Source organism: Tamandua tetradactyla, chromosome 9, assembly GCF_023851605.1.
Source record: "Tamandua tetradactyla isolate mTamTet1 chromosome 9, mTamTet1.pri, whole genome shotgun sequence".
Classification (NCBI taxonomy): domain Eukaryota; kingdom Metazoa; phylum Chordata; class Mammalia; order Pilosa; family Myrmecophagidae; genus Tamandua; species Tamandua tetradactyla.
This window is the reverse complement of record NC_135335.1, coordinates 8,471,365-8,493,950: the sequence shown is the minus strand read 5'-3', so window position 1 is coordinate 8,493,950 and position 22,586 is coordinate 8,471,365. Positions and strand designations below refer to the sequence as shown.

The 22,586-nt window shown below is 45.8% G+C and overlaps 1 protein-coding gene across 2 annotated transcripts; it reads right to left on the bottom strand.

Annotated features, from left to right (window-relative positions):
- Window positions 1–233: 233 nt before the first annotated feature.
- On the bottom strand, window positions 234–21,027 carry CATSPER1 (cation channel sperm associated 1). 2 transcript variants are annotated; one of them, XM_077115658.1, is made up of 12 exons: window positions 19,507–21,022; window positions 18,326–18,538; window positions 17,673–17,786; window positions 17,280–17,436; window positions 16,942–17,033; window positions 16,696–16,839; window positions 16,511–16,574; window positions 16,257–16,329; window positions 16,047–16,107; window positions 2,674–2,749; window positions 610–724; window positions 234–446 (listed from the first exon to the last, which is right to left on the bottom strand). In XM_077115658.1, exons 1-12 carry the CDS (start codon window positions 20,705–20,707, stop codon window positions 420–422), a joined length of 2,337 nt encoding a protein of 778 aa, XP_076971773.1. In that variant the 5' UTR covers window positions 20,708–21,022; the 3' UTR covers window positions 234–419. The 2 variants fall into 2 exon arrangements, with proteins under 2 accessions (XP_076971773.1, XP_076971772.1); XM_077115657.1 differs by lacking the exon at window positions 2,674–2,749 and having other exon boundaries at window positions 19,507–21,027.
- Between the last annotated feature and the right edge of the window lie 1,559 nt (window positions 21,028–22,586).

The following is a 22,586-nucleotide window of genomic DNA, read 5'->3' as shown; positions in this document are numbered from 1 at the left end:
GCAGGCTTCTTCCCACGCTGTCCCCACTAGGCACCCCCAGGAACGGCGTCTGGCCCGCTTCTGCATCCCTCTCTGACTGATGCCAACGCACTCATGGGCTGAGCTGGGGTTCCTGGCCCTGGACATGCTCGGGGGCAGGGGATCCCCAGAATAGCCCTTTCACATGTAGCTGTCACACACACCCGTGCATGTGCGCACATGTGCAGGTGTACCAGGGAGGACACGGAGCCACCTGGGATTTTAAAACTCTGTTGAAGCTTTAGCCCAAAGGGCTCGATGATCATTCCAGCAGAGCTGGAGACTTGTCTGACCCACTGCCACCCCCAGCTGGTGGGACAGGGGCTCTGAGGATCCTGCCAGAGCGTAAGCTCACAGCTTGCCAGATGTTGCTGTCTGCTTGCTCTGTCCCTCTCCAGGGGTCATTTCCTGAAGTCTTCTTCTCCAGTCTGCAGGGGGTGGGGGAGACAGGACAAATGGGCCGACTCTAGCCTCTGCCTTCCAGAAGCCTCTGCGACTTGCTAGGGTCACTTCAGAGAATGAGCTCCCTGCCTGGCCTTCCAGGGCCCTAACCACCTCGGGTGCCCTCCCGTCCTGTCCTGCTTGGTTCACCTCAAATGTAGTGTCGATGATCTCGTTGATGACAGATGCCTGGGAGCGGAATTTCTGTTGATGGTGCTCCACCGCAGCCACCAGCTGCAGGTAGTGGGACAGGAGCTCCTGCTGCCTGGGGGTGGAGGGGGCAGAGACAAGGGCTGGCCCAACCTGCCTGGCTGGGCCTCCTGCACCCCAGAGTCATCCACGTGTCTCCTCCTGTGACCCCCACCCCCCAACACACACACACATCACCCTTGACCTCCATTCCCCGTCATGGCCACAACTTTGCTCTGTGACCTTTCATTTTCCCCATATAAAAAGGCCCCATCATCTGCCTGTGCCACAGAGGCCTATGACTATTAAGAGTTCCCCCTCCCAACCATCCATCCCTCCATCACCCATCTGCTTGCCCCTCCATTTGCCCCACACCCTCCAAGCAACCAGTTAACCATCTACCCATCCACCACCCATGTGCCTCTGCATTCACTCGCCCATCCAGCCACACCTCTACCCATCCACTCCTCTCCCAGTTGTCCCTCCATTTACTCGGACTTCCCTGTACCCACCCACACAGCTATCAGTCCCTTTACCATGCTCTACAGGCACCCACCTAAACACCCACCCTCCACCCTCCCATCCATCCACTCAATGACCATTCATCAGCTCAGTTACCCACCCGCCCACCTTCTCAATCTATAACACTTTAGGGCGCTCTAAGGACAGAGAGAGGAACAAGAACCAGCCTCTGCTCCCATGAAGCTCAGTCTTGTGTCTGAGCCAGAGAAGCAAATCCATGCATTGTGATAAGTGTAAACACTGGGGGCTGAGGAGACCAAGGAGGAAATCTCATCCATTTCCAGGGATCAGAGAAAGCTTCCTGTGAAAATACTATTTCAGCTGGGTTTGGAAGACACGTAGGGGTTCACCAGCTTTCATGCTCCAAAGGATAAGAAGAGCAGGGAGAAGGACTGGAGTGGCAGGAGCAAGACTTGGAGACGGGAGCTTCAGAGTGGGGGTGGGGTGGGGGGGTGGAAGGTGCAGACACCCAGGAAGGCCCAAAGCAGGGAGCCTGGAGCTCATCCTAAGGATGGTGGGTTGCAGGATTTTAGGCTCAGAGGAGGAGGGAGAGAGGATGTAAAAATGGTGTGAAACAAAGAACACTCTCAGTGGAGGTGGGCCTGTGGGGAAGAGATTGCCGGCCAAGAGATCACCCAGGAAAGGACCACAGAGAAGCAAGGGGCCTGGGCTAAGCTGGTGGCCATGTGTGGCAGCATGGAGGGCAGACCACTCTATCCAGGAGGGGAAGTGGCCAAGTTGCTCTGCCAGCACTGGCTGAGTCAGGATTGGGCAGAGAATGTTCCAAGCAGACAGAATTGTGAACAAGGGCCTGGAGGTGGCAGAGTATTTGGTATGCTTGGGTGACAGTGCTTAGTGTGTTGGGACACGCCAGGCCTACCTAGAAAAGGAGCCTGCTGGGCCCTGAGGGCGAGGCCAGGGGGGTTGGGAGGCCAGGATGCAGTCAGCAGTTCTACGCTGTCTACTGGTTTGGAGCCAGTTTGGACGAGGTAGATGGGGCTCAGATTTTAGGGAGAAGGATTTTATGGAGTCAGGGCTGAGACCGGGGAGCAAAAGATTGTACCAATGACCTCCAATCATAAATAAGCACAGCCCCCACCCCCAGTTGTCATGGCCTTGATGGGGACAGTGCCCACCTGCCTGCTTTCCTGCAGCCCTCCACTTCACTCAGGACCACCCATCCTCCAATGAGCGCTGTGGAGGTGGGGCCCTTAGAGCAGGGAATGAGTCACAGGGTCATCATGTCTCCTCTAGGACACCTTCGTGCCCTGCCCTTGCCCTTGCCTTCCAGGTTATCATGTTTCCTCAAGACAGCTTCCCGCCCTGCAACTCCCCTGCCCTTGGCCTCAGAGGAGCTCTCTTATCCCTTGTAGACATGACCTTGGTACTCCGTTTCCAGAGAGACAGGCAACGGTTCTTTCCCTTTAGCCCCTGTATCAGGCCTCCAGACCCTAAGACCTAAACCACCCACCCCCTACTCCAACTGCCTTGGTGGCTCCTCACTTCGCAGTCAAGGTCCCAAACTTTTTCTCGATGAGCTGCTTATGCCTGGTGGCTTCACTCATCTTTTCTTCCAGCTCTGGATGTGGAGAAAGAAGGTGGGAGGGTCAAGAAGGTACCCAGTTTCAGAGAGGGTGGGCAGGTCGGTGGAGTGTAGAACCTATATGTCATGGAGACATTTAACTAGGGTCGGTGGAGTGTAGAACCTATATGTCATGGAGACATTTAACTAGGGCCCAAAAGAGTTTCTGTCCAGGATGCTCCCAAAGACGGTGCTACTCCAGGTATGCAGAGCAGAGCCGTCCTCTTTGTGGGTTTGCCTGTCAAGCATCCCTTCCCTTTTCTTCTGGTGAAAGTATCCCATTCCCTCAAGGAACCATCCCTATCCCTTTTTTTCAGTCCATATTGTCTAACTGGGCTGGACCCCACCCCCAGCTCCAAGGACACCCGACTCAGCCTGGCTGGCCAATCAGGACAGTCTTCCCTTTTGGCTACAGTGATTGGTCGAGGTATGGGCACTGGATTTAATCCCAGCAAAGGCAGTTCATTTCTGGGGCTTTCTTGGGATTGTTGGGAGAATTGGACTTCTCTTTCTGCTGGGAGCTCTGGGGGTGGGCTAAACTGAGGGAATGGGTCTAGAGTTGCAGGAGGCATTTGGCCACCAGAAGTGAAGATCCACCTGGGAACAAAGCCGCACAGTGGGCTAGAGCAGAGAGGTGGAGGAAACCAAGTCCGGATCATCTGAGCTGTGGAAACGGCCATTCCGGAAAGCCCATGCCCCCTTGGCTTGCCGGGTAATTTGAACCAACAAATTCCCTTTTATGCTTAAGGCATGTTGTGCCAAATGTTCATTTGGGGAGGGCAGGTAAGGGACCTCATGACCTTGGGACTCCTGGGTTCTCTGGCTTTGATGATCTTAAGGGTAGTATTCTGGAGATAAGATTCTTGAATTCTGAGGATCTTTAAGCAGAATGCAAACCAAGTGGAAATCAATTTGCCCAAAAAGTCGGATGTGTGAAAGTATATATGTCCAGGAAGCTACGTCTCTGCAGACACTGAATTCATAATGAGTGAATCTGCAAATGTGTGTAACCCCTTGAGAAAGCCCTCAAGGGCAGTGAAACACCCTACATAAGACCAACGGCAACTGAAGCAGCCACCAAGCACTCGCTAACACAAGCAACTGCATCCATATTGCTTGTATGGGCTATTATCATTAATCTCCTAGCTGTAAACTTTATAATTTATTAATAGAAACAGGTGTTTGCTGGCTCCTCATTTGGCTTATCACCCATGTTACAAATAGGTCTTTCAAAAATTGACCGTCACGTTCTGGGAAGATGGTGGAATAGGATAGGTCAAGTTCACCCCTACTCCAAGGTCAGCTAGAGAAGGGACTGAAAGGTGACTGGGATGGCGATTCCAGGGTATAAGTGACCTGGGAGGGTCTTCTACACCACATAGGGAAACGCTGGTTGCAAAAATTGAAGACTTGAGACGCAGAGAATTGGAGACCCTCCAGCTAATGCAAACAGCCTAGCACATTCATTTCCAGAGTCCCAGAGTCCTCAAGAGTGCACGGACAGGGAGATGGGAACAAGAAATAAAGCCAAGCCACATTCTTTGAATGTGCTACCCTCACACGCACTGCCCCCTGCCCCCGTGACCCAAGACTCCCCCCACCTCTGGCACACCTGAACCCTGACATCCTCACCAAGCCCTACCCTGTGCATATACACTCGTGCCCCAGATCCACCCACCTCTCCTGTGCACATGCACAGTCTCGTTCTGCCTCTCCTGAGACCTGTGCACCCTTGACCCTCACCTCCCTGCACGTGGTCACCAGCGTATCCAGGCTGCCAGCACACACCTTCATACCTGGGCCACACCTGCAACTTTGCCCTGTCCCCCCTGAGCTCTGCGCACATGTACATTAGTGTAAGGACCTCCCAGATACATGCATGCGTGCACCCTCGTAATGCCTCCCAGCTCTGGGTAAGCACTGATATGTGAATCTGAGCCACACCTGCCCCCAGCTCATGTAGGCATAATCCTGGCCCTGCTGTCCCTAAACTCTGCGCACGCACACACACACCTGGGCCCTACACCACAGATCCATGCATGTGCACAACCACACCCTCCCTGCAGAGCACCCATGCATCCGTGCACCAACCTCTTGACTCTTGCACCCCAACACCCTGTCCCGTACATGTGCACATCCTTGCCCCACTCCCTGGCACAAATGCCCTGCTTCCACACCTGGCAGGTGCTCCTGGGTGCATCTGTGCTATATAGCCCCACTCCTGCACACAAGTGAACCCCTGTCCCAAGCCCTGCCCCCCACCCCTGCACTTGTATGCCTGCTCCTGTGCCAGGTCCCACCCACCCGACACCACCCACCTTTGACCCATGTTCTACAACCCCGGTGACCTGTGCCCCGCACCTACACACTCTCACATCTGCATCCCAGCCCCCTGGAGCCCTCCCCCTGCACAAGGACATGCCCACACCCTGTCCTCTCTGTGCCCTGACCTCTGTGCCACCTATCCCACACGCTGATACCAGTGACCCCTCTGCTTCATGTGCCCACCCACATCCGGCTTGTGCAGCAGCCCCCATGCCTTCATGCAGCAACTGCCATCCACCTCCTGCTGCACCCTACTCCTGCACTGCAAGCCCTGCCTGAGCTGCACCCCTCCCCCACAGTTCCCGCACTTCATCTCCACAACCCCATGCCTTGAACCCCAGAAGAACTAGTGTAGCATCCTAACCCATGCCTATACCTGCGCTGCAACCCATCACGGCACTATTGTGCCCTGCATCCTGCTCCACGTTCACCCTGCAAATACAAAGCTTTAGACTACTGAAGGAAATCAACTTCCAAAGTTACTCTTTCAAGATATTTACATGCCTTAAAGGTAACATAAGATCAAGAAGCATACCAAGATGCAGGCAGATATAGCCCAGCCTAATGACCAAATTAAACACTGGAGGAGACACAGACTTTGGAACAACGAATCAAAGATGTCCATATAACTCTACTAAATAAAATAAATGGATAGCTAATGACATAAAGGAGGTCAAGAAGATACTAGAAGAGCATAAAGATGAATCTGAAAGGATAAATAGAAAGTAGTAGATATCACAGAGATTAAAAATGCTGTAGACCAAATAAAAAATATACTAGAGACACACAACAGTAGATTTGAAGAGGCAGAAGAAAGAATAAGTAAACTAGAGGACAGAGCAACTGATTTTGAAGACACAAAAGAGCAAATGGCAAAAAAAAAAAAATCTGAATTGATCTCAGGGAAATGATGGACAAAATAAAGCACACAAATGTAAGAATCATCAGTGTCCCAGAGGGAGAAAAGAAGAGTAAAGGGGCTAGGAAGATTAGTTGAGAGTATAATGGGAGAGAACTTAATAACCCTTATAAAGGACATAAATATGCAAATTAAAGAAGCCCAACAAACTCCAAATTGAATAAATCCAAGAAGGCCCTCCCTAAGACACATACTAATCAGTCTTTCAAATGTTGAAAGCAGAAAATCCTGAAAATGGAAAGAGAAAAGCAATCTACTACATACAAGGGAAACCACATAAGACTGAATTTGGACTACTAAACTGGCACTATGGAGGCAAGAAAACAGTGGTATGACATATTTAAGATCCTGAAAGAGAAAGACTTACAGCCAGGAATTCTGTACCCAGCCAAACTGTCCTTCAAAACTGTGGGAGAGATTAAAATTTTCACAGACAAACAAATGCTGAAAGAGACCAGCCCTACAGGAAATACTAAAGGGCGTTCTGCCAGCTGAAGAGAAAAGACAGGAGAGGGAGCTCTGGAGGAGGACATGGAATTGAAGAGTACCAGTAAGGGTAACTTAAAGTATAAAAAGAGAAAGAAGGAAATGAATATATGGATCTGACAAATAAAATCCAAAGGATAAGATGGTGGATTCAAGAAACGCCTTTACAGTAATAACTTTGAATGTTAATAGACTAAACTTAGCAATTAAAAAAAACATTGGCAGAACAGATTAAGAAATAAAATCCAGCTATATGCTGCTTACAAGAGACTCATCTTAAACACAAGGACACAAATAGATTGAAAGGAAAAGGATAGAAAGAGATGTTCCACCAAGTTGTAACCAAAAGAAAGCAGGAGTAGCTATACTAATATTGGGCAAAATAGACTTTAAATGTAAAGACATCATAAGAGACAAAAAAGGACACTATATATTAATAAAGGGGACAATTTACCAAGAAGAAATAATCATAAATGTTTATGCTCCCAATCAAGGTGCTCTCAAGTATGAGACAAACACTGGCAAAACTGAAGGGAACAATAGATATTTTAACAATAATAGTAGGAGGCTTCAATACATCACTCTTCTCCATAGACAGAATAACCTGACAGAGAATCAGCAAGTAAATGGAGAAGTTAACAATTTGATAAACGAATTAGACTTAATAGACATATATAGGTCATTATACCCCAAAACACCAGGATATACATTCTTCTCTAGTGCTCATGGAACATTCTCCAGGATAGATCATATGCTGGGACACAAAATAGGTCTTCATGAATTTAAAAACAATGAAATTATTCAAAGCACTTTCTCTGATCACAATGCAATGAAGCTGGAAATCAATAACCACCAAAGAACAAGAACTTACACAAATATATAGAGATTAAATAACACACTCTTAAACAACCAGTGGGTCAAAGAAGAAATTGCTAAAGAAATTGGTAGCTATCTGGAGATGAATGAAAGTGAGACTATAACACATCAGAACTTATGGGATGCAGCACAGACTGTGCTGGGAGGGAAATTTATAACCTTAAATGCTTATATTAAAAAAGAAGAAAGAGCAAAAATCAAGGAACTAACTGCTCACCTGGAGGAACTTGAGAAAGAACAGCAAACTAAACCCAAAACAAATAAAAGAAGAGAAATAACAAAGATTAAAGCAGAGTTAAATGAATGGGAGAACAAAAGAACAGTACAAAGAATCAATAAAACCAAAACTTGGTTCTTTGAGAAAACCAATAAAATCAACGGACCACCAGCAAGGCTGATGAGAAAAAAGAGAGGATACAAATAAGCAAAGTCAGAAATGAGAGGGGGGACATTATCACAGACCCTGAAGAAATAAAAAAATCATAAGACGATACTATGAACAACCATACACCAACAAACTAGACAACTTAGATGAAATAGACAAATTCCTGGAAACATAAGAACAAGCTACACTGACTCAAGGAGAAATAAAAGATCTCAACAAGCCAGTTACAGGTAAAGAGATTCAATCAGTCATCAAAAATCTTCCTACAAAGAAAAGGGCCAGATGGCTTCACAGGGGAATCTTATCACATAGTCCAAAAAGAACACCAAAGGAAAAAGGAACTCTACATGCCACATTTTATGAAGCTAACATCACTTTAATACTAGAACTGGGTAAAGACGCTGTAAGAAAAGCTGCAGGCCAATGTCTCTATTGAACACAGATGCAAAAATTTTCAACAAAATACTAGCAAAGCAAATCAAACAACACATTAAAAGAATTACACACCACAACCAAGTGGGTTTTTTTTTATTAATTAAAGAAAAAAAGAAATTAACACAACATTTAGAAATCATTCCATTCTACATATGCAATCAGTAATTCTTAACATCATCACATAGATGCATGATCATCATTTCTTAGTCCAAGTGGGGTTTATATCAAGAATGCAAGAATGTGTCTACGTGGGACATGACTCCCAGGGGTGTGGACCTTCCTGGCAACGTGGGACAAAAATCCTAGAATGAGCTGAGACTCAGCATCAAGGGATTGAGAAAAATCCTAGAATGGGCTGAGACTCAGCATCAACAGATTGAGCAAACCTTCTCGACCAAAAGGGGGAAGAGTGAAATGAGACAAAGTGTCAATGGCTGAGAGATTCCAAACAGAGTCGAGAGGTTACCCTGGAGATTATTCTTACGCATTAAGTAGATATCACCTTGTTAGTCAAGATGAAATGGAGAGGCTGAAGGGAACCATCTGAAAATGTAGAGCTGAGTTCCAGTAGCCATGTTTATTGAGGATGATTGAATAATGATATAGCTTTCACAGTGTGACTGCGTGATTGTGAAAACCTTGTGTCTGATGCTCCTTTATCTACCTTGTCAACAGATGAGTAGAATATATGGAATAAAAATAAATAACAGGGGGAACAAATGTTAAAATAAATTGTTTGAAATGCTAGTGATCAATGAAAGCAAGGGGTAAGGGGTATGGTATGTATAATCTCTTTTTTTCTGTTTTCGTTTTATTTCTTTTTCTGTCTTTTTATTTCTTTTTCTGAATTGATGCAAATGTTCTAAGAAATGATGAATATGCAACTAAGTGATGATATTGTGAATTACTGATTATATATGTTAATGTTTAGTTCATTTTTAAAATTTTTTAATTAATAAGTAAATTAAAAAAAGAATGCAAGGGTGGTTCAACACAAGAAAATCAATTAATGTAATACAGCACATAAATAAAAAAGGGAAAATCACATGATCATCTTGATTGATGCTGATAAAGCATTCAACAAAATTCAACATCCCTTCTGATAAAAATACTTCAAGACTTCCGGAGAAGATGGCGGCTTAGTAAGACGCGCGGGTCTTAGTTCCTCCTCCAGAAAAGCAACTAAAGAAACAGAAACAATATGAAACAGCTCCCGGAGTCACGACAGAGACCAAAAAAGACAGCGTACCCCATTCTGGAACGGCTGAACGGGTAGGGAGAATCCACTGCTGTGAGATACCCGAGGGGTGCACGTTTTCCCGGCTGGGGTGGCTGGCGTCTGGGGTCCCCTCCACGCACGTGGCTCCCCGGTCTGACTGGGAACATTGGATAGCGGGGCCCTCCCGTCACGCTTGGCGTCTCGGGCCAGCTGGGCAATTTGGACCGGCACTCCCCCAAGCCACGGCCAGCGACCCCCGCCTCCACGCGCGGTTTCCCGGGCCGACTGCCCCGCAGACAAACGACCGCCACGAGCGCCACCTACTGGGCAGGAAAAGAAAAACAGAGCCCAGAGATTCCACAGAAAAACCTTTCAACCAGCTGGGTCCCACACCCAGGGAGATCTGATCAAATGCCCAGACACCAGCAGAAAATAATGGATGACGCTCGGAAAATTGAAGATATGGCCCAATCAAAGGAACAAACCAATAGTTCAAATGAGATACAGGAGCTGAGACAACTAATGCTGAATATACGAACAGAAATGGAAAAACTCTTCAAAAACCAAATCAATAAATTGAGGGAGGACATGAAGAAGATATGGGCTGAACAAAAAGAAGAAATAGAAAATCTGAAAAAACAAATCACAGAACTTGTGGGAGTGAAGGACAAAGAAGAAAAAATGGAAAAAAACAATGGATACCTACAATGGTAGATCTAAAGAGACAGAAGCTACAATTAGTGAACTGGAGGATGGAACAACTGAATTCCAAAAAGAAACAGAAACTATAGGGAAAAGAATGGAAAAACTTGAGCAGGGAATCAGGGAACTGAATGACAATATGAAGCGCACAAATATACGTGTTGTGGGTGTCCCAGAAGGAGAAGAGAAGGGAAAAGGAGGAGAAAAACTAATGGAAGAAATTATCACTGAAAATTTCCCAACTCTTATGAAAGACCTAAATATACAGATCCAAGAAGTGCAGCGCACCCCAAAGAGAATAGACCCAAATAGGCGTTCTCCAAGACATTTACTAGTTAGAATGTCAGAGGTCAAAGAGAAAGAGAGGATCTTGAAAGCAGCAAGAGAAAAACAATCTGTCACATACAAGGGAAACCCAATAAGACTATGTGTAGATTTCTCAGCAGAAACCATGGAAGCTAGAAGACAGTGGGATGATATATTTAAATCACTAAAAGAGAAAAACTGCCAACTAAGACTCCTATATCCAGCAAAATTGTCCTTCAAAAATGAAGGAGAAATTAAAACATTTATAGACAAAAAGTCACTGAGAGAATTTGTGACCAAGAGACCAGCTCTGCAAGAAATACTAAAGGGAGCACTAGAGTCAGACACGAAAAGACAGAAGAGAGAGGTATGGAGTAAAGTGTAGAAAGAAGGAAAATCAGATATGATATATATAATACAAAAGCCAAAATGGTAGAGGAAAATATTATCCAAACAGTAATAACACTAAAAGTTAATGGACTGAATTTCCCAATCAAAAGACATAGAATGGCAGAATGGATTCAGCTTTAAGACAAGATAAACTTATGAACCATGTAATAACATGGATGGACCTAGAGAATATTATGCTGAGTGAATCCAGCCAAAAACTAAAGGACAAATACTGTATGGTCCCACTGATGTGAACGGACATTCGAGAATAAACTGGAAATATGTCACTGGTAACAGAGTTCAGCAGGAGTTAGAAACAGGGTAAGACAATGGGTAATTGAAGCTGAAGGGATACAGACTGTGCAACAGGACTAGATACAAAAACTCAAAAATGGACAGCACAATAATACCTAATTGTAAAGTAATCTTGTTAAAACACTGAATGAAGCTGCATCTGAGCTATAGGTTTTTGTTTTGTTTTGTTTTGTTTTGTTTTGTTTTGATTTTACTATTATTACTTTTATTTTTTTCTCTATATTAACATTCTATATCTTTTTCGGTTATGTTGCTAGTTCTTCTAAACCAATGCAAATGTACTAAGAAATGATGATCATGCATCTATGTGATGATGTTAAGAATTAATGATTGCATGTGTAGAATGGTATGATCTCTAAATGTTGGGTTAATTTCTTTTTTTCCGTTAATTAAAAAAAAAAAAAAGAGAAGGGATAATTGGAGATGAAGGGATACAGACTGTACAACGGGACTGGATATAAAAACTCAGAAATGGACAGCACAATACTACCCAATTGTAATGCAATTATATTAAAACACTGAATGAAGCTGCATGTGAGGTATAGGTTTTTTGTTTTTGTTTTTTTTGTTTTTTTTTCTTTCTATTATTGTTTTAATTCTTATTCTGTTGTCTTTTTATTTCTTTTTCTAAATTGATGCAAATGTACTAAGAAATGATGAATATGCAACTATGTGATGTTATTAAGAATTACTGATTGTACATGTAGATTGGAATGATTTCTAATTGTTTTGTTAATTCTTTTTTTAATTAATAAAAAAAAAAATACTTCAAAAGGTAGGCATCAAAGGTAACTTCCTTAATATGATAAAGAGCCTATATGAAAAACTCTTAGCCAGCATCATACTCAATGGAGAGAGACTGAAAGCTTCCCCCCTAAGACTGGGAATGAGACAAGGATGCTGTCTGTACCACTATTATTCAACATCGTACTAGAAGTTCTAGCTAGAGCAATCAGACAGGAAAAAGAAATAAAAGGCATCCAAATTGGAATAGAAGAAGTAAAACTTTCTTTATTTGCAGATGACAAGATACTATACTCAGAAAATCCTGAGAAATCGACAACAAAGTTACTTGAGCGAATAAACAAATTCAGCAAGGTGGTGGGGATGTAGAAGTAATATGCAAATCAGTAATGTTTCTATACACAAGCAATGACCTAACTGAGGAGACAATTAAGGAAAAAATCCCATTCAAAATAGCAACTAAAAGAATCAAGTATCTAGGAACGAACTTAACTAGGGATGTAAAGGACTTGTATACAGAAAACTGTATAACATTGCTAAAAGAAATCAAAGAAGATTTAAATAGGTGGAAAGACATTTCATGCTCATGAATAAGAAGGTTAAATATAGTTAGGATATCAGTTCTACACAAATTAATCTATAGATTCAATGCAGTACCAATCAAAATTCCAACAACCTACTTTGAAGACTTGGAAAACTAGTTACCAAATTCACCTGGAAGGGAAAGAGATCCCAAATAGCTAAAAGCATCCTAAAAAAGGAGAATGAAGTGGCAGGATTAACACTTCCTGATTTTAAAACTTATTATAAAGCCACAGTGGTCAAAACAGCATGGTACGGGCACAAAGACAGAAGTATTGACCAATGGAATTTAATCAAGAGCACAGAAATAGACCATCAAATTTATGGTCAACTAATCTTCAACAAGGCCCCCAAATCCACTGAACTAGAACAAAATAGACTTTTCAATAAATAAGCATGGGAGAACTGGATGTCAATAACCAAAAGAATGAAAGAGGACCCTTGCCTTAGACCCTATACAAAAATTAACTCAAAGTGGATCAAACACCTAAATATAAGAAACACCTAAATATACAGCTCCTAGAAGAAAATGTAGGGAAACATCTTCAAGACCTAGTAATAGCAGGTAGCTTCCTAAACTTTACACCCAAAGCACAAGAAAAAAGAAAAGAAAAAGTAGATAAAAGGGAACTCCACAAAATCAAATGTTTTTGTGCCTCAAAAGACTTGGTCAAAAAGGTAAAGCACAGATGCAGCTTCATTCAGCATTCCAACATAATTACATTACAATTAGGCAGTATTGTGCTGACCATTTTTTTCTTATATATTTTTGTACTTTTTATTTTTATTTTTGTTTTCTCTGTGTTATCATTTTATTTCTTTTTCTGTTGTCTTGCTATTTCTTTCTCTAAATCGATGCATATGTACCGAGAAATGATGACCATACACCTATGTGATGATATTAAGAATTACTGATTGCATATGTAGAATGGAATGATTTCTAAATGTTGTGTTAGTTAATTTTTTTAAATTAATAATAAAAAAAAGGTAAAGCAGCCAACTCAATGGGAGAAAATATATGGGATAAAGGTTTGATATCCTGCATACATAGAGAAATCATACAACTCAACAACACAACAAACAACCCAACTATAAAATGGGCTAAAGATAATGAATAGGCATTTTTCTGAAGAGCAAATTAAGATGGCTTAAAAGCACATGAAGAGATGCTCATTTTCATTAGCTATAAGGGAAATGCAGATCAAGACTACAATGTGATACCACCTCACACCTGTAAGAATGGCTGCTATTAAATAGGAAACCACAAATGTTGGAGAGGATGTGGAGAAACTGGACCACTTATGCACTGCTGGTGGGAATGTATAATAGTACAGCTGATATGGAAAAAAGGCAATTCCTTAGGAAACTAAATATTGAGTTGCCCTAGGACCCAGCAATACCACTACTTGGTATATACCCAGAAGAGCTGAAAGCAATGACACAAACAGAGATTTGCACACGGATGTTCATAGCAGCACCATTCACAATAACCAAAAGATGGAAACAATCCAAGTGCCCATCAACAGACGAGTGGATAAACAAAATGTGTTATATACATAACGATGGAATATTATGCAGCAATAAGATAAAATGATGTCCTGAAGCACATAACAAGATGTATGAGCCTGGAGGACATAATGCTGAGTGAAATGAGCCAGACACACAAGGATAGATACTGTATGATTCCACTTTTATAGACCATGGTAAAGGTAAAATCAGAGGCTTATAATACAGAATATAGGAGACTTAGAGATGCACGGAAGTTAGAGATGGGTGAACAGCTAGGTAATGAGGCTGAATTCAAATATAGGAAATAGGTAGACGTGGAGGTGGGACCTAGATTGTAAGCTACCATAGCAGTCACATGTAGTAGTAATTATTATTTCTGGATTTTGAGAAGCTGTTTTATATATGTACAACCTGGTAGAGTTAAGAATGAGGCCAATCAGGTCGGGATTAAGGTAATTCAGAATACAAGGGTAAGGAAGACATTGTCTATATTTGAGAACCTCATTTACTCTTTGAGACCAAAGGAAGAAAGGTTTATTTTGTCCAGAACTTAAAGTTTCTGTAGCATATAATCTAACTTAACCTGTCTGGATAGATCATTTAAATAGTTGAAACACAGGGAGCCCAGAATAAGAATGAGGGCCTTTAATCCCATATAGCTTAATGTGATGCTTGGATATATACTAGAGCATATTAAGCAGATAATCAAAAAGTACTGGAAAAGTCCCTTGAGGGATGGGAGGAAAAATATGGAACTATTAAACTTTACCATCGGGGAAACCCAATACTGTGTCAAATACAGGGACGCCGTTGATCTTGTGAAACTTATGTATGTAGTGGAGAAGCTTAGCCCGCCTATAGGTATGCCTGAGAGTTACTTCTGGAGGACCTCTTTTGTTGCTTGGAAGTGGCCTCTCTCTCTCTAAGCCCAACTCTGCAAGTAAAATCAAGGCCCTCCCCACTATGTGGGACATGACATCCAGGGTGGACGTCTCCTTGGTGGCATGGGCGATGACTCCCAGTGATGACTCTGGCCCTGGCATCATGGGCTCAACAATGCCATCCGGACCAAAAGCGGAAAAAGAAGTGGAACAAATGAGGTATCAGTGGCTGAGAGAGTTCAAACAGAGTCGAGAGGCTACTTTTACGCAAGCATCATTTAGACATCGCTACCTACCATAACGGGCCAAACCCCAACCAACACCATTCCAGCCAATCTTAAAGAACATCTAGGGTGTTATATAAGATTCTACAAAGGTTCCATGCAGTAGGTTAACATTCCAGAAACTTACAACCTCCAGATGGGTCCCTGTCCAGATAAGTCCTGAAATGCAGAGGGGTCAGCCTCTCCAGAACACCAGCTAGTTCTTCCCCACTTTCCCATATTATTGACAACCCCTTCCAACATGAAAAAGTTAGGACAGGCATAGCCCAGATATCCCTGAAGAGTGGGAGAAAGGTGATGGTGGAGTTATAGAGAGAAGGTAGGATTTAACAAATGAATATGATTGCTGAATCATTATCTTGATATTTCCTTTAGTCTCCAGTATCTTAGAGCAGCTAGAAGTAAAACCTAAAATGGTGGAATTGTAACCCATACCAAACCCTGAAATCTGTTCTACAACTAATTGTTGCAATGTGCTTTCAAATTTATTGCTTTTTTGTATATATGTTATTTTTCACAAAAAAGAAAAAAAAATTTTCTAGGCTTCATGTTTTGGAGCAGCTAGAAAGAAAAATCTGAAATAGTATAATGGCAACCCATAACAAACTGTGAAATCTGTTCTGTATCTACCTTTGAGGTGTACTTTGAAAATCACTGCTTTTTCTGTCTTTTCTTTGTATATAAGTTATATTTAACAATAAAAAACATTTAAAGAAATTAACTGTTAGTTTAACTGACTTTTGGAGGATTGTCCCAGAGTCCTTTGAACTAGAGTTCTAAACACTGAAAGTTTTTTAAATACTCTCAAGCTGAGCCGGGGATTTCTGCGTCTGGCTTTGAAAGGAGGGTGGAGGGAAGAAGAGGCCAGCCCCCCTGCCCACTCCCCACCCCGCAAGTAGGGTGGACCTCGGAGGGCAAGTGGAACAGGACTCGTACCTGCCATGCTGAGCTCAGTCAGTGAGTCATCCAGCAGTTTCTCATGGATCCGGGCGGCCCTCTGGGAAGAAGAGGCCTCAGTCCTGTCAGGGTCCCATGTCCGCCTATCCCGGGAGTACCCCACATCCCTCCCCTCCAGGGAATTAGCCTCTGTGCCCGCCTCCTTGCATTTCCCTGATCCCGTCCCTCTGCCCAGCAATCTCTTGATACCTCTTGCTTCACTTTCTCTAGGCCTTGGAGCAGGGCCATCTGGAAGTTATCCACCAGGACAGCAATCACCAGGCTGGGGGACGAGGAGGGTCACTCTCAAGGAAGAGGCTGTGGGAGAGGCCATGCCCCTGCCCCGGCTTCAGTATGCTATGAGGAGGGTGAGAGGGCTGGGGTGGAGGCGCCCAGGGGTTGCGTAGGGAGGGGGTGGGGCAGTGCAGTACAGTTGGGGGGCAAAGCAGGAGCAGGGTTCTCACTTGAGGAAGATGAAGTACTGGATGATGATGTAAACCATGAGAATAGGAATGATGTACCAGGCGCCTGGGAGAGAGGGGTTGTTGAGCTGTTGACTCCAGCTGCCCCTCACCATGCCCCAGCCAGCAGGCCTCAGAGACACCCCTCGAGGTCCCAGGCCCTCTACCCAGCCTGGGACCTGGCCCACCCTGGGCTCGGCTGTCCAGGTAGATGAGAGACCAGTCGTCCAGGGTGAGCAAGGTGAAGAGGGTGAAGATGGTGGTGAAGATGTTCCCGAAGCGCTTGGGGTCAGAATGGCGGAACAGGGCCCGAAGCACCACGGAGAAGAGGACTGGCTGTTCAGGGCCTAAATGGGCTCGCGGGGCCCTATCCCCTCTCCCAGGCCGCCCCCACCCCCCGCCCCATTCCCCGCAGCTCCCGCAGCACAGGATACACAGGCAGGTGAACATGAGGATGAGGATGGCCGTGATGGAAGGCAGGGAGCGTGCCAGGGTTCCCGTAACTTCCTGGAGGCTGGTCAGGAAGCTGTGGGCACAGGGCGCCGGAGGCTGAAGCGGGCGGGGGTCGGAGAGGGGGGAAAGGGGGGTCTCCGCCCTGCATCCAGAGGTGGTCCCCAAGGCAGGGGGGGGGCGAGTCCCTCCCGGCCCCTCCCTGGGAAACGAAGGGACCCGGTCCAGCGGGAGGCGCCTCAGAAGAGGGCTAGCGCCCCAAGCCCGCGACCGCTGGACTCGCAGGGTCCCCAGACCAGGGCGGCAGTCGCGTCAGGCTGACCTGAGCCTCCGCAGCACCCGGATGGCCCTCAGGGCCCGCAGGCTCTTCAGGACCTTGAGGACCCGGAAGATGCTCTGGTTGTAGACGGAGCGTAGGGACAGGGCGTTGAGCTGCATGAGCACGAAGTCCAGCAAGGCCATGACCATGATGAAGAAGTCTGGGGGCGCAGGGCGTCTGAGTGGGGCGGACTCCTGCCCAGGCCCCCCACCCCCGCCCATGGCTACGGCCTGGATCCCCTCGGGGCCCTATGCCAACACTCCCTGGCCCTAGTGAGTCATCAGCCTCCCCCGGGGCAGGTCAGTGGCTCCCACCACGTGCGCGCGCGCACGCACGCACGCACAACGCACGCACACGCGTATGCACGCACGCACGCACAGAGTCATCCCCACCTACCAAGCTTGTTCCAAGAGTCAGAAAAATATTTGAGGCCCAGGGCCATGATCTTCAGCACGGCTTCCACCACATAGATGCAGAGGAAAACAGAGTCCATGGCCACGAAGTACCACTCTGTAGGGGAGCCGGGAGCTTGCTCAGGGCCATTCCAGCCCCCACCTCGGGCTCCTCTTCCCCCCACCACTGGGACCTCACACAAGCTCCGACCCCTAGGCTCTCCCCAGCTCCGCCCTAGATGCCTATTATTATTGTTACTATTCTCCCCTCAGTTTCTTTCACCCTTGCCAGGGTGTCAGACATCAGCCCTGCACAGGCTTTATACTCTCTCCACTCCAGGGCCACCTCCTCCCGGGCTCGGGGCCCTTCCCGCCCAAAGCAGCCACCTCAGAGCTGACGCGCCCTCTAGTGGCCACAGCCGCAAGCAGTGGGTCCCCCTTTTATCTGGCCCTTCTGACTCTGGCTGGCTGGCTGTGTAACGGCCCGCGACATCTCCCTGAGCCTCGTCTCCAAATACAGGGGGAATGTTATTCCCCAGGGAGGTGGGTCAGGTGAGCTAAGGCATATAAATCACCCAGCTCAAGGTCAGGCCCACAGGAGACCCCCGCATGGCATCTGGCACCCTCTCCACGTGCACAGGGCTCTCCAGCACTTACCTCCGCGGATCTCGACCTCAGCAAAGGTCTGGGCCACCAGCACTATGGTGTTGAGGCACACAATGATGAAGATGAAGGCCTCAAAGACCAGGGACTGAGTCAGGTCCCTGAGCATTCTCCGGAGGTCCCGAATGAAATCAATTAGTTTTTCCAGCAACCAACGGAAGATGTTCTCAGAGTGCAGCTTCTTGTGAGCCCGCTGCATCCTGCCGGCTGGTAGGAGGCAGGCAGTGGGCCTGGGGATCCCGGACACCCTCCTGAGAGGATCCGGGTTCACCCTTCACGTTTGCCTGCCTGACTCAGGTACTGAGGTGCCTTTGTGCTAGTCTAGTGCTAGTATGGGAACCACTGTCCCCTTCCATGGGCAGCTGCCAGCCTATTTGGTATTCAGAGTCTTTTTGAGCAGGCCTTCGGGGCTCACATGCTCACATCTCCCTAACTTTCTCTGCTCATGCTGCAGTATATGCATGGAGGACCCGATCCTCTTCGGCAAGCCTCCCTCTTCTTTTAAGATCCTGTTGAAACAGCCCCTCCTCTTGGCTGCCTTCCTTGCCCCCATCCAATTAGACACTCACCCATACCTGCTCCAACAACTCCTTGCTTCATGACAGTGTTGCCACGCTTACTAAACTCCTCTTAGGAGCGAAGATTGGAGGGTTGTGAGTTAAAAGCCAAGGTCCTTCTATGCCCTCAAACTCATTCGGTCACTGGGTCCCAGTCCCCACCTTCCAGAAGCTCACAGTTTAGCAGAGGAAACATGGGCAGATAGAATCTGCAATGGCAAATGTTCTGAGAAGGAGGAGGATAGCCTCTCATTCCTGGATGATTTGTGAACTGTTGTTTCAGTGGGCATATCTCCCAGACCCTGGCATTGGAGCCTCACAAGGGAAGGGGTTGAGCTGGAGTTCTTCCTCTGCTGCTAGGGCCCAGGAATTCTAAGCACCCATGTTAGACAAGAGTAAGTGTTTGAGAAATGAATGGGTGACTGAATAAACAAATAGCTGATGGTCTGACGGGGTCCATAATTCAAGGAATCAAAAATTAGATGACAGTCAGGTGAGTGAATGGTTGATGGGATACATATCAGGTGAGCCACAGAAGGTCATGCGGGACCTAGATTGGGTTTGGAATCTGGACGGGGCAGTGTGGGGTGCTGTGGGGTGGGATGGATAAAGACTCACTTTTGCGCCTCTGAAATTGCTCATCTTCTTGCCAGCTTTCTGCAGCTTGAGAGGAAGAGCTTTGAGGATAAACTTTGCTGGAGGTCTGGGAGTCCTGTGCATGAACCACACTGCGGGACCGAGCAACACCCTGGGCCGAGCTCTCGATGTGTGTCACACTATGGTAGGGGGGTGTGATAGCAGAATAGGGAGAGCCAAGGGAGGAACTGAGCTTGCTGTGGGACTGGAATGGGGCAAAGAGTTGGGAGGCGTGGTAATGCTCGCCGCGGTGGTGCTTGCCATGGTGCTGCCTGCCGTGGAGGTGGTGGTGTTCGCCATGGTGGGGATGCTCGCCGTGATGATCCTCGCCATGGTGGGACTCACTGGTGTGGTGCTCACCATGGTGGTGAGGCATGCCATGGTGGTAGGATTGGTGGGAATAAGTCTCTCCGTGGTGAAGAGGCCTTCCATGGTGGTAGGCTTCATGGTGATAGAACCCACTGTGGTGGGAGGACTCACCTTGATGATACTGTCCGCTAAGGTGGGAAGTCTCGTCATGTTGGTGAGGCCCAGTGTGGTAGTAAGGCTCTCCATGGTGACGGGTCCCACCATGGTGATAGAGCCCAGTATGCCGGGAAGCCTCGTCATGGTGGTGGGGCCTGCCTTGGTGGTAGGATTCACCATGGTGACGGGACCCACCATGATGATAGAGGCCACTATGCCGGGAAGGCTCGTCATGGTGATGGGGCCCACCGTGGTGGTATGATTCACCATGGTGATGGGACCCACCATGATGATAGAGCCCAGTATGCCGGGAAGTCTCATCATGGTGATGGGGTCCGCCATGGTGGTGGAACCCATCATGATGTATCCTGCTGCCATGGTGGTGCTCACCATCAGAATGGTGGGAGTGGTCATCACTATATGAACTGTGGGAGAGGACAGTACCATGGGGAGAAGCCAGGCCATGGGAATGGTGGGCTTCACCATGGTGGTGAGTGTGGTGGGATAAGGCACTGTCATGGGAGCCTTGGAACTCATCATGATGATGGGATTCACCATGATGGTGGGACTCACCATGGTGGTGGGACTCATGATGGTGGTGGGTTCCACCATGGCCCGGCTTTTGATGTGGAGATGATGAGTGGGGGCCAGAAAACATAGCCAAAGTAGTGGCATCTGTTTCATTTTGAGCTTTTTCAGACCTTGAGGGTTGATCCATCTCTAAGCTGGGACCCCTGGGATGAAAAGAGCTCAAGACTTGGGTCCAACAGACACCTTCCTGGATTTCTTTCCTCACCTAAGCTGAATGCAGTGCAAACTATGGCACTGGGACTTCTAGGAAAGCTTGACTCTTCTCGTGGAACTCTCCCCTCTATGATGTCATTAGCAGGCCTCCCCAGACCAAATTCCCAAATGCCTACTTCTGAGCTATAGTTTAGAACCAAGGATCATTGCATCTAACCCTTTCATTATATGATGAGAAAATTGAGGTCAAGAAAAAGTGAGTGGTTTAATGGCAAAGCCAAATAAAGAAATCCAGGGTGGCACCACTGGCCCCATCAGTTGCTTTAGCCCTGTTGTTGGAAAGAACTTTAAGAGGCCAAGTGTTCCAATCTCCAATCTCACCTTGATTTCAGTTAGCTATGGGGTTAAGACTGACTGACCCCTTTATGAGTAGATATGTGATCTTGGGCTAGTTACTTAATCTTCCTGTGCCTCAGTTTCTTCCTCTATAAAGTAGGGAAATAACACCTACATCATAGGATCAAAACAGTGAAAATCTGTAAAGCTTATAGTAGCCACACAATAAAAGTTAGTTGGAAATGTATACACTATTATAAGGAGTTAATAATAGAGGGATATATGGTAAAAAAAAAATGTACCTACTGCAAACTATGGACTCTAGTTAACAGTAACATTTTAATACTCTTTCATCAACAGTTACAAACATACTACACTAATACTATGGGTTAGTAATGGGGGAAGGGGTATGGGAGAATTTGGGTTTTCTTTTTCATTTTTATTTCTTTTCTGGAGTAATGAAAATGTTCTAAAATTGATCATGGGCTTGTATGCACAACTATGTGATAACATTGTGAGCCAGGGATTGTATACTTCAGATGATTTGTACGATGTGAGAATATATCTTAGTAAAACTGCTTTTTTTTTTTTTAAACAGAGAGATGTGATAACAGAAAAAAAAGTTGATTGTTAGTCTCTCCTTGATCATTAGCAGTAATGGAAACCCTCCTCTTGAGTTATTGCTAAAATAAAACTGTCAGAATACACACTTAACCTGAAAGGGGAAAAGGAAGAACATAGAGGGAGGGAGGCTATAGGAGCAGAGATAATTACTTAAAAAAAAATGTTATTAGCACATCTTCGTACACATACATTCCATACATGATGTACAATCAGTGGCTCACAGTCTCATCACATAGTTGTGTATTCATCACTATGACCATTTCTTAGAACATTTGCTTCACTCTAGAAAAAGAAATAAAAGAAAACAGAAAAACTCATATATACCATATTTGTTACCACTCTTTCTTATTGACCACTAGTATTTCCATCTACCCAATTTATTTTACCCCTTTTCCCCTCTGTTCTAGTTTGCTAGCTGCTAACTAGATTTATTTTGTTGGTCTTCAGAGGAAAGGTAGCTAACTTTCCACTGAGGTTCTTTCTTACGTGGAAGGCACAGGATGGTCTCTGCTGGTCTTCTCTCCAGGCCCCTGGGTTCCAACAACTTTCCCTGGGGTGACTTCTTTCTGCATCTCCAAAGGCCTGGGCTGAGCTGCTAGTGCTGAGATAAGGAATGTCGAGCTGCTTAGGCTGTGCTACTTGGCGCTCTCTCATTTAAGCACCAGCCAATTAAGTCAAACGTCACTCATTGCAGCAGACACGCCTTCTAACTGACTGCAGATGTAATTAGCAACAGATGAGGTTCACATACTGTTGGCTTATGTCCGCAGCAACAAGACTAGGTATGCTCACCTGGCCAAGTTGACAACTGAATCTAACTAACACATGTCCACCCCTTGTCAACTTGGCAACTTCAAGCATCACCTTAAACAGGTGCAAAAAATTCTCTTCTT

Coding starts and splice junctions, on each gene's coding strand:
- CATSPER1 (XM_077115657.1), bottom strand. CDS start 20,707: ATGGATCAACCCTCAAGGTCTGAAAAAGCTCAAAATGAAACAGATGCC. Junction 16,575..16,695: donor CCTGGACAGCCGAGCCCAGG/GTGGGCCAGGTC, acceptor CCTCTCTCCCAG/GCGCCTGGTACATCATTCCT. Junction 16,108..16,256: donor TAGAGAAAGTGAAGCAAGAG/GTATCAAGAGAT, acceptor TCTTCTTCCCAG/AGGGCCGCCCGGATCCATGA.